At 44.2% G+C, this 12,289-nt stretch overlaps 1 protein-coding gene across 3 annotated transcripts in view; it reads left to right on the plus strand.

The window, feature by feature from the left end:
• Window positions 1-9,003, plus strand: part of FAM149A (family with sequence similarity 149 member A) — a 55,695-nt gene extending 46,692 nt beyond the window's left edge. The window contains exons 9-14 of one of the 3 annotated variants that reach the window (XM_045453943.1): window positions 487-590; window positions 1,073-1,282; window positions 4,358-4,478; window positions 5,726-5,854; window positions 6,191-6,269; window positions 8,423-9,003. In XM_045453943.1, the coding sequence (XP_045309899.1) occupies window positions 487-590; window positions 1,073-1,282; window positions 4,358-4,478; window positions 5,726-5,854; window positions 6,191-6,269; window positions 8,423-8,577 (798 nt within the window). In that variant the 3' untranslated portion in view covers window positions 8,578-9,003. Of the gene's footprint in view, window positions 1-486; window positions 591-1,072; window positions 1,283-4,357; window positions 4,479-5,725; window positions 5,855-6,190; window positions 6,270-8,393 lie in introns of those variants that run through there. The other 2 variants (XM_045453954.1, XR_006706319.1) reach the window with 2 other exon arrangements.
• Window positions 9,004-12,289: the final 3,286 nt, after the last annotated feature.

Below are 12,289 nucleotides of genomic sequence, written 5' to 3' on the forward strand. Positions count from 1 at the left end.
GGGTGCCCTTTCTTTGCTTCTCCAGATTCTCTGTCTACCTTCTTCACCCTGGTATGCCCTGGCCACTGGTGCATTCTAGCTGTCTGGAGGGCTCCTTCGCCCCATATAGCTCTCGGAGCTCAACATGGGAGCAGAACGTGGGACACTGTTCACTCCTGGCCTCTCTGCCAGGTCGCAGTGGTTGGTGGCGTTTCTCCCTGCAGCCGCCCTTGCCGGATTCCAGAAACTTCTCCCTCCCTTCTTGCCACTCCCGGCTTCCAAGTGGTAATGCGTCCCTACTGTGGCGTTGTTACGTTGTGTTGGGAAATTAAGCCATTCCCTGTTAATTCCTCTTCGCCCGTGTTTGTAAAATATAGTCGCTTTTAAAACTTTTCCTCAAACCAGCCCATTGGAGCGCGCCTTTGTTTCCTGCTGATTCCCGACAGGCACCAGAGGTTGCAGTGGCACTGGCTGCCTTTTAACTTTCACTGTCTTTACTCTTCTCAGGTTCATCGCTTCTCCAACAACTTTTATAGTGATTTGAGTTGTGTGATGACAATTCAAGCAAAACCACTTCAGCAGAGACCTACCTGTTCTGCGGATAGAACGCAGTACGTATGCGAAATAACGACGCAGCCTGCTCTCTAGGCTGCATGCACCTGAGCACGAGGCCTGCAGAAGTCCGCGTGCTAGGCGTGTCTGAGCACACTCAGGGAAGGATACAGCCATGTGTGAGAATGAAAACGCACTGCTCCAATAGCAGCCACAAAAGTGACTTACCGTTAGGTGAGGGTCAATAGATAAGGGGAAGATAGCTGTGAATTCTTAATCTTCTGGGCTATACTGTGTGATTGCAGTCAGGGAGGACCTTAGACCTTATGTTCCTGTGGACGATTCTTCAGTGGAATGGAAGTTGAATTGGAGATGATAGTCTGTCCATTCGTTCAGCCAATATTCAGAAGTGTCTGCTTGAGGCGGGCACTCTTCCAGACAGTGCCTCGTAATGGGCACATCTGTCTATGCCCTGTTCACCTAACGCTTACAAGCTGAGTAATTAATTTGGCTTCCCCCCCCCCATCCCTCCCGTCCCCAGGAATGAACAAGAAGGCAAATCACTGGGTGTGGGGGCCAGTGCTCCGTCTTTGGCCCGGCACCGTCTGGGACGAATCTCAGATGCTCGCGGACTCCACGCTTCCGCAAGGAAGACGCCTGCACATCTGAGGCTGCCTTCTCTCACTTCAGACTCCCAGAGGATGAAAACCCCCAGCGTGTGCAGCGATGAAGTTCTAAGGGGAACAAAGCCGTAAGTCTTGTTTCTCTCCTGGGGAGCCAGAAGCCACACGTGACGGAGGATAGAGACAGGTGGACACCTTCTAAGTAGTTCATTAATTTGAATATTTCCCACGAAATGCGTTTCAGTAGTGTAGTTAAGCTGCGTGCTGGAAAGTAAAGTCAGGCAGAGAACCCGTGTTTGTGTCTTTCCAGTTTTTATTTAAATTCTAGTCAGTTAACATGTAGTGTAGCGTTGGTTTCAGGAGTAGTATGACTGTTCGTTCTTTTTTATCTCTAAGGCTGTGTTTCACTCTGTGTGGGGGAATTTCAGAAAAGCTTTTGACCTTAGGGCTCGACATCAAATCATTGCCCTGTTAGAAAGGAACTTGTCTTTTCCTTTATTACAGAGGTATTAGGGAGCAGCCCAGCTTTATCACTTACTCAAGTGCCCAGCAGTCTTTACATTAATAACGGCTAGTGTTTGTCGACAGCTTTCTGTTACCAGCACCAGCGGGACGAGTCACATTTATTATCTGACTTATTCCCTGCCACAAATCTTTGGAGTTAGTACTCGTGGGATCCCAGATCCAAGAGGAGGAGACAGAGGCTGAGAGAAGTTGCATAACTCGCCAAAGCTCCCAGGAAGGAGAGGCAGAGCCTGGGGCTCCCCCGCGGTGCTACGCAGCTTCCGAGACCTCCACCCCCTACCCCCCCCCCCCCCACCGCCACCACTGGCCCCAGGCTTCCTGCAGCAAGGGAGGGAGTCATTAAGGGGGCTGCCTTAGGCTCCCCCTGCAGGGATGGGGTGCATAATCAGCTGCCAGTGCTTAACCAGCAACTGGATTTTTCTGGATGCATTACACAGAGCCATGTTCAGTTTTGTGATGGATTACTGTGTCTTTCACCCTCCGGAACTGGTATTTCTGGTGTTGTTCGGGTTATCCAGGGTTATTTGCTCTGATAGTTCTTTTCAAGAGCTCTTCCCCTCCTCCAGTCCCACTGTGGCCACTTGGGACCCCTGACCCCATGCCCCAGTCACTGGCACATTGCTGGCCCTCTCCTCCTCCTCCCAGCCCCCCTGGGCTCCACTAACAGGCTTTCATCCAAAACCTTTTCTATTTTCTGTTGAAATCTGTGCCTCCAACTATACCTTCCCTTCATGTTCTGCCCCTTCCTATCCATACACCATAGACCCATATTTTTCAACTGTTTTTTTTTTATATTACTGCCATACTAAGAAGCCCTTTTAGACGATCTTTCCTAATTCCTCCCTCACCTGTGGAATTTGAATGCCACAAATATACCATACAGTCTATGTACTGTTCTTTATGTCTGTGTTTTATGCATAAAAAAAGTAAGGGTTGGTTTGTCTGTCCCACCAATAACCAGCGTTTGCCCCTTGGGGGGCAATGTCGCCCTCATTGATATGCATACCTGTTTCCATGACTTCTGATCACCCGCCTTGACTGGGTTCAGCCTTTTTTTCTGTCTGACCCACAACCATGCCAGCTGTGCTGGTCCTTCCCTCGTGGGGATTTTGTTCGTGCCCTTTCACTTTTAGCAAAGTAACCTGCTTTTTTTTTTTTTTCTATCAAAGTACTCCAAGTTCACAGTGGAACATTAGAATAGTACCAAAACTACAAGTAGGTGTCAAAGGTCACCTGTATGCCTAATACCTAGAAATGTAAAAATGATTAACTGTTGATAAATTTACTACCAATTTTATCTATGGTTACGTTTCTTCTTTTCTTTCCTTTATCTTTTTTCCAATACTACGTTTTCCTACTAATATAGCTTTTTTCATATTTTTTTCACTTAACGTTATTCCTATTTTCCACATTGTTAAATATTTGTGAAAGCATGATTTTAATGACTAGAAATAACGTATGGGTATGTGATAATTTGTGAAATATTTCACTATTACTGGAACTTTTCCTTCTATATTTTCACTATTATAATGTACAGGGGACATCATTTTATGTAAATCTTTTAAGTTTTTATTTAAATTCCAGTTAGTTAACAAACAGTGTAATATTAGTTTCAGGTATAGAGTATCATTTCATATAAATCCCAATAAGGATGTCTTTAAATTGTTTTTCCTGTTGGTACAACCCTAGAAGTAAAGCTACCGGGTCAAAGATTATGGATATTTTTACGACTCTTCACATCTTTTTCCAAGGCTCTTCCCAGAATGGTTCTAACAATCTATAGTCCCACTGGCAGGACGTGAAACTCTTTCCTTGCAGCCTCTAAACTATGGGTAGTATGTGTATTTTAAAACTTGATAGCCAGTATGGTCATATGTTAATTTTCATAACTTGATTATTAACGAATCAATGAATTGGAATCTTATTGTAGAATATCCATCTCTATTCTTGTGTATGAACCAGACAGCCTTTCCATGTCAGTATCTGGTGGGGAATGTCTATCATCATTACTCTTCTGAACCTTTCCTCACCCTTCCTGACAAAGTCTATGATCTGGTGGTCAAATTCAAAAACGAAAAGTTATCACATTGAACCTGATGGCATTAAATCTATTACAAATGTAGGGATGACCGACACTTTCACAATATTTAGTTTTCTCATCGGAGAACATATCTTGCCTCTCCTTTTAATGCCCTTACATAAAGTTTTCTAGTTTTCCTCATCGAGGCCCTACACCTTGGTAATTAATTTTATCCTTCATTGATCGCTCCGTTCTCTCAATTTCTACAGCACTTCTATTTAGAATCGTTTACCATAGCCCTTCATTACATCAACTGATTACATTGTTCTCTAATAACTTCATGGGTTTTCAGTAACTTACAAGCTCCTTAAGAGGAGGAACCAGACCTTCAATTATTTCCGTATCCTGTACAGGGACTAGCATCGCAGAGCAGTCAGTAAATACAGTTCGACAGTCACTGCCGAGCAAGGAGAAGGTGACCGGAGCTGGTGGTCAGTCCCCCTCTTTACATTTGTCTTTCTCACACTCTGCTCATTCTCCTCGAACATTTCTTTTGAAAGGCAGCTGTGATTACCAGTTCCGATGAGGAGCTTTGTGGTGAGGTCTGTCCCCCTGTCTCTGCACCTGGGTGCTCAGTTACATGTTGTTGTGTTTACAGGCAAACTGGCATAGACCGGGGGTCCTCCCCACCGGCTCAGGCCTCAAGGAGCAGGTTACCCCCCATAGGCTCAGAGACTGGTGGGCAGAATGTGGCAGTTCCTGGATCTCGACCTGTTCCTGTAAGACACATTTCATTATATTTAAGTGCACCATTTAGATCGTCTACTGCAAAACAACCAACCACAATATAATTTTGGCCCTTCTGGGGCCAAGTACGAACTCAAGTAACGTAAAACGTCTCCATAATCTGCTTCCTGAAAGTAACTGGCATGCAAGAACTGACGGGAGGTGGGAGGGTTAATTCACTGTCGTGCGAAATGAAAACCGGATTTGAACCGAATCAGAAAGTCCAGGTGTCAAAGAAAATCTGACAGTCAGGATGGTATAGCAAAGAAAATAGCATGAAGGTTAGGTCAGGAAACAGGGAGATCTGTGTTTGAGCCCGGCCACCCAAATGTAGTGTAGAAATTAACGTAGTAGAAATTAATCTCCCTGTGCCTTTGTTTTTCTGACCCGTAGAAGGGCCACAGTGATTCCTTCCTCAAGGGAGTGATATAAGGATGACATGAATTTATAGATGGGAAATAACGCCTGCATAAAGTGAGAGCTCTGTAGAACGCCCCTGCCATTTTTATCAGCTCTCATGTTTACGGCTCAGGGGCACCATGTCCGTCGCAATGCGGAGGGAGTGTCTTCTTCACCCAGGCTCAACGGAGCCACGTGATGGCAACAGGTGTGGGGCAGGTGTGGGGCTGCTGGTGTGCATCACCAGATGTCCCCCCACACTTACAGTGACTCGCCACTTCGCTCTCTTACGAGTAACTAACTCATCTCTATTTCGTAAAACACAGAAGGGCCCCAGTCGTGGGAACCTAAAAAGCCTAAGGAGAAAAACCGATGGAAGGTTTTCTCTTGCATTCCTTTGCTTCCCTGAGTGCGGCGGCAGAATCCATTCCTAGAAAGGCAAGAATTGCACAGCTTTCGTGTGTAACCTTAGAATGTCGTGGCTTAGAGTAAAATCATAAAGGAAGGCAGACATCACATTAAAAAAAAATAAACGCAAAATTACATTTCTATTATCATTTAATATTGAGTACTTTATGCGGTTCGGGTTTTTAATCCGCATTTATCTATTAGGACACTCTTGTTTTATCAGGTTAAATAATAAAATGACATAATCAACATGTGTTCTGACATTTATGCTTGATAGATGTTATACTTCCCAGTATCTAAATAAAAGTTTCAAATAAGGGAGTGAATGGATGAATAAATGAGTGAATGGTTGAAACACAAAGAAAGGAATCTTCTTTTGTCTTTTTTAAGGATTGCGTTTACCTGAAACCAAAACATATTATCCTTTATTTAGTACAGAGGGAGGCATCCACAGAACCGTGTGTTAAGTGCAGTACCTGACAGTTTGGAACGCTCGCCTCTTCGAGAAAGATCTCTGACCGTGGAACAGTTTTCAAGACCCAGCACAACCCATACATTTCGGGTAGGTTGTCTGTTAACCATAAAGTTGACTTTTAAAAATGTCTGAAACAATACAGGGGGCCTGGGTGGCCCAGGCGGTTAAGCGTCTGACTTCAGCTCGGGTGGAGATCTCACAGTGCGTGGGTTCGAGCCCCGCGTCGGGCTCTGTGCTGACAGCTCAGAGCCTGGAGTCTGCTTGCGATTCTGTGTCTCCCTCTCTCTCTGCCCCTTCTCACACTCTTTCTCTCTCTTTCCCTCTCAAAAATAAACATTTAAAAAAAAAAAAAAAGAATCTTGTTTAAAAAAAAAATACGTGTAACAATAAAGCTCACCCCTCATTTTATTTTTCTTCTGACAGTTAGATACTCCTCGAAAAGGTTCACTGACCCTGATGGAATTTGCTGGCCACACATGGACAAGTCAGAGTCTGTTGACAGGTCAGTTTTCTCCACGTGTAAATAAATGAGGTGTGATGTAAAGTTTCAAGTTTTGGAAAGAGAAATGGAAGATCATCTACCTAAGGAGGACTCTTTCGACCATGTAAGAGCAAATTACAAGTGTTTGTCACCCATGGCCAGACACAGAAGTCTCCAGAAAGAGCCACACTTCAAAGATAAGCCCTCGCCTGCTGTTAGTCATAAAGGGGAAAATGCCCAAATGCGCTGCATTCAACTGGGGCCTCACGCTCAGAAAAAGGAAAATGCTGTCTTAGGAGTCTCATGACAAATCAGCATCTCTCTCCACAATAACAGTTTTCATGTTTTCTCATCACACCCTCCTCTTAAGTCCCTTTAAATTCTAATGTTATAAATTCTAATTTATAAAAATGCTCCACAAAATTAACACAAATATTCTAAGTATTTTAGAATGGAGAGTTTCACCGATAAATACTTATTTTCAGCCCAGTAGCTATTTTTAGAGTAAAGTTTCTAGTCCCAACGCAGGCCAGTGATGTTTTAATTCTCAAAACTGTTACCAGTATTTTTGTTTAAGGAGGCAACATAGTATTCTCATGAACTGTGCCACTCTGGAACCCAATGCCAGGTTTCCATCCCACTCACTGAGCTATCTTAGGAGAGCCTCAACCTTCTTGGGCCTCGGTTTCTTCATTTTATAATAGTCTGGGTTGATCAAGCCATCACTGGAAAAATGTCCGGAGAGGACCTCGCTAGCTTCTAGGCATATGTTGTTTGTTCAAGAATGAGGAGTCATTGGGATTATAGGTCATGCGAAATGCACAGGGTAACTTGCTGTGTTAAGGCAAATGCTACAGTTTAAACATAAGTCTAGTGAAATTGAAGCATTGAGACAACACGCTAATTCTATCACTGTTTACGTCAGCCCTTCTGTAGTTCTGTGGCATAGGGATGTCACGGATGCTTTAGCCTTTTCCAAATTCTCTCGAGGAACACTCAGTGTAGTGGGGAAGATGAGGGGACCGTGAGAGAGGAGAGCAGGCCCACCGGCTGGCTGTGCAGATGGGTAAAGGGTCGAGGGGCGGCCCGGAGGGGCCGTGAGCCACGCAAATCGGGATGAGCATCACGCGGTACACGAGACCCATCCCCTGGATGGTCAGTAGAGAGTGGTGCCGGCAGAGGGGACGCAGAGAATTTCGATGAGTTTCGTTTTGGAGATCTTGACCACAGGACGCTAAGTGGAGCTGTCTAATAGTTTCCTGGGCACACAGGATTAGAGGTTCCGAGAGGGAACTGGGTTCTGAATTCGTTTGAAATCTGCACATATAATTTACCCCCCCGTACTAAGTCAGTATATTCTCTTATCAGGAGTCTCGTGACTATTATTACCGACCATCAGGAGCTTTTCTCATTGCTTTAGAAATAACTGAGGTACATAAGAGGTATTTCTGTAATTCTAAGAACTTATTTTCTTTCTTTCTGACAAGCAGGCATGTCATCTCTTAACCTTTGCTTCCAGGTCAAAAAGCACCCGGAACTATTAATTTATCGACATTTGTTCTGTGGCAGAAGAAAAAGAGAAAGGGAGAAGCTGAGGGGAATCCCCAACAGTGGCAAGGGTCTCTTAAGGCAGCTGACATTCCTTCTGCCCCCATGAAGCCAGTAGGCCACCAGAACTCACTACTCGGCTTCCTGGGATCCACCTCAGGGTAGAAGGTGCTAGCAAAGCCACCAGCTCTCGGAGGACACAGGGCCAGAACTTAGGCTTAGTGGAGAAGGGGAACAACATCCATCCATCCTTCCTTCCTTCCTTCCTTCCTTCCTTCCTTCTTTGCTTCCTTCCCTCCTTCCTTCCTTCCTTCCTTCCTTCCTTCCTTCCTTCTTCGCTCCCTCCCTCCCTCCCTCCCTTCCTTCCTTCCTTCCTTCTTTCCTTCCTTCCTTCCTCCCTCCCTCCCTCCCTTCCTCTCAGGACCCTCGATGGCAGTTTTTGCATATTTCCCGGTTTATGTAAAAGCAACATCAAAGTGTTTTGGTTTTCTTTTTAAAAAAAAAAATATCGTCTGCATTGAATGTACAAAGCCATCCTTTTGAGAGCTGGAAGTTTGAAGCAGTTTAATGGGCGTTACTTTGTGGTTGGTGTTTCAGGTTCACAGTATCCACCTAAATCTTTTCAGAGGACGACTCTGACGTCAAGGAAGAGATTCCAAGTGGCATCTTGATGGAACCGGGAGCAGCCAGTCTCAGCAGGCCATTTATCACACGAATAATGGAAGAACGAGTATTTTACTATGCATCAGTTTGTCTGACAGCGGGACCTGAGCCCGTCTGAGAGAAATGCAAGCACATAAACAGCTTAGTTTTGCATCCTTGCATTGCAAAGAGACTACAAGTCAAATTCACCAACCTTCTTCACTGGAAGCGTTCGGATCTAATAGGTGTTTATATTCCATCATCTTGTCAATCACACATACACAGACACACACATAAGCAGTGCATGTATTTACACACTCAACAGATGAGAGGATATTACCTAGGAATGGGCCATTTTGTAACTTTGTGCCTTGACATGTGTTTTGTGTCTCATTCTGTGACTCATCCATCGAAGTCCTGGTTACTAATTGATGAGATGTCACTCCCTTCTTTAGAAAATAGCAAAGCCATCTTTGGTACAGTATGTCAGTTTATCTAAGATTCAGATTGCTCTGGGCGTTGTGCTGACTTTCTTACACCTTTGTAAAAAATGTTTTAATGTTTATTTTTGAGAGACAGAGTGTGAGTGGGGGAGGGGCAGACACAGACTCGGAAGCAGGCCCCGCGCTCTGAGCTGTCAGCACAGAGCCCGACACGGGGCTCGAACCCAGGAACCGTGAGATCGTGACCTGAGCCGAAGTCGGACGCTTAATAGACTGAGCCACCCAGGCGCCCCCTTACACCTTTTTTTTAAAAGTACTCGAGTCACGAGCCTCTTTGAGAAATGACAGCGACTGTCTCCCGAGCCAGTTTCATTTTGCTAGTTTTCATGCTCAGCCTCAGGCAGTCTATCCAAAAGTGTTCCAAATGTATTGACTTTTAAAGCTGACTGGAAACCTAATTTCCACATACCGTGTAGGGTTTCCTGTTTGCTCTCTGCGGGTGACGGTGTTCATCCCCTGGAGGGAAGGCCTGAAGCAGCCTCCTGCTTATTTTATCACCGTCTGATCTTTGCTCAGATGTCACATCTGCTGTGAACCCTCCCTGATCCCTCTAAGGCAGCGGTTCTTTCCGCTCTGTCCTCTGACCCTGCGTTTGCCTCTTCCGACCATGTACCCCTATCTGGCATTCATACAGAAAATGGAATGGGGATTGCGAAGGGGAGGTGATCGGTTGGAGGCCAGGCTCTAGGGTCATTTTCTTTTCTTTCCTTTTTTCTTTCTTTCTTTCTTTTTTTTTTTTTTTGAGAGACGGGGGAGGGGGGTGAAAGTGAGTGAGGGGCAGAGAGAGAGAGAGAGAGAAAACCATGAGGGGCAGAGAGAGATGGAGGGAGGAGGAGAGAAGTGGGGCTTAATTGAAGCGGGGTGTGTGTTTTCTTTTTTTTTGTTTTTTTGTTTTTAACCAAAGTGGGGCTCGTGTTCACCCAAAGCGGGGCTGGAGCTCACCGGCAGCAAGGCTTCTGTTTTATCCAAATTGGGCCTCAAGCTCATGAACCACGAGATCATATCCTGAAATGAAGTCACATGCTTAACCGACTGACCCACCCAGGTGCCCCTAGGGTCATTTCCGTTTGCCTCCCACCTGCCCCATGGTTTTCCCTTATAGTGACTTATGTTCTTAGATGTTTCTATTCTCAGATCTCAAATCACCAAAATTTCTTTCTTGTCTCCGATCAGATACTTACATTTTATCAATTTATTTTTTATTAATCTACAACGACACTTGTCCTATTAGCATTTAAATGCATAATAAATTATTTTCAGACATATTTCTGGTTGTAAGAAGAGAGGACCTTTGCCTACTTAGAGATGTCTGGAAATTAAAAAGTGTGTTGAGACGGGAACTAGTGTTGCCCTTGATCACAGAGGACAGGACAAAAATGGTGCTGGAGCCTTGCCTCTTTTTTGTTTCTCCTTTACATTTCTCCTGACTTATGTTTCACAGTTATGGAAGCCGTTATGGAGTAGGTGGCTGGCCCCAGCTCCGTAAGTCTAGATTTTTAATGCTTAGTTACCCACACAAAGCAGACCAAAGCATTTAGAAATGTTTCAAAACTCTCCCTCAACATTAGCTAAAGGCACTTAAAATACCAGTCTTGATTTAGCCACTCTCAAATGTGAGGGATTCCTGGACACGGGAGCAGCCTGGAGTCCCTGTTCCCAAGGGCCTCTAGTCCTGGTGACCTCTGGTCCCTAATTCCTGCTAACGGTGGGTTTTCTATCCACCTTGCTCTTTCAGAACGGCTCAAGCTAATTCATGTCAATTTCCAGGACCCATTCAACTCCCAGTCAGCACAGACCTCTTAGAAGGGAAAATGACTGATATGCATTCTAAACTAACATCAAGGAAGAGTATCCAAGAGAAATGATTTTCTCGTGGAGAACCACTGAATAGATTTTATGGTAGCTTTACTTTCTGTGGCTTCAAAGGTTTCTAAATGAAAATCTATTATTTGTATATGTATTGATAAAACCACTTTAGAAACAGAACCAAGTGCAGTTATCATTTTCAACTGGAGCATACAGCACAAATTTATTTTTATTTCTTTTTTAATTTTTTTTTCTTAATGTTTTTATTTATTTTTGAGACAGAGACAGAGCATGAGCAGGGAAGGGGCAGAGAGAGAGGGAGACACAGAATCGGAAGCAGGCTCCAGGTTCTGAGCCATCAGCACAGAGCCCGATGCGGGGCTCGAACTCACAGACTGTGAGATCATGACCTGGGCTGAAGTCAGACGCCCAACCGACTGAGCCACCCAGGCGCTCCTCTTTTTTAATTTTTTTGACAAAATTATTATTTTGAGAGAGCCTGTGAATGAGCATGAGCGGGGGGGGGGCAGAGAGAAAGAGGAAGAGAGAGAATCCCAAGCAGGCTCCGTGCTGTCAGCATCGAACCTGGCATCCTGCTGGATCCCACAACCCTGAGATCATGACCTGGGCCAAAATTAAGAGTCAGAAGCTTAACCAACTGAGCCACCCAGGTGCCCTGAAAAAGTACAATTTTAGAGATAACAGAGGCATGGCTCTGCCACTGACTTTAATAAGACCTGCTTAGAGCATATATTTTTATACCTGTACACTTCATTTATAGGTTAAATGAGAGTTAGAGGTTAGCAAATGATGTTTACATCAAGGATAGTGCTTTTTGAAGTGACCAGGGAAGAACTGGGGCTGTGTTTTCATAATACTCTACCTTGATAAGTAAGTCTTAGAATTTCTTTGTTAAAAATTGAAAAAGGCAAATTGAATTACTCCTGAGGTCAATTTTTAAATGAAGGTTAATGACTATGTTAATTGAAATGTCTGTTAATTCATCCAAAACCAAGGAAGGAATGAAAGAATTTTAAAATGATATAAAAACGTGTAAAATACCATAGAAAACTGCTAGATAAACAGTATACATATTCAATGCAATCCCTATCAAAATAACACCAGCATTCTTCACAGAGCTAGAACAAACAATCCTAAATTTGTATGGAACCAGAAAAGACCCCGAATAGCCAAAGCAATCTTGAAAAAGAAAATCAAAGCTGGGGGCATCACCTTTCCAGGCTTCAAGATGCATTACAAAGCTGTAATCATCAAGACAATATGGTAATGGCACAAGAACAGACACTCAGATCAATGCAACAGACTAGAGAACCCAGAAATGGACCCACAAGCATATGGCCAACTAATCTTTGACAAGGCAGGAAAGAATATCCAATGAAATAAAGACAGTCTCTTCAGCAAATGGTGCTCGGAAAACTGGACAGCGACATGCAGAAAAATGAACCTGGACCATACACAAAAATAAACTCAAAGTGGATGAAAGACCTAAACGTAAGACAGGAAGCCATCAAAATCCTAGAG

The sequence above is a fragment of the Leopardus geoffroyi genome, chromosome B1, assembly GCF_018350155.1.
Source record: "Leopardus geoffroyi isolate Oge1 chromosome B1, O.geoffroyi_Oge1_pat1.0, whole genome shotgun sequence".
NCBI classification, from domain to species: domain Eukaryota; kingdom Metazoa; phylum Chordata; class Mammalia; order Carnivora; family Felidae; genus Leopardus; species Leopardus geoffroyi.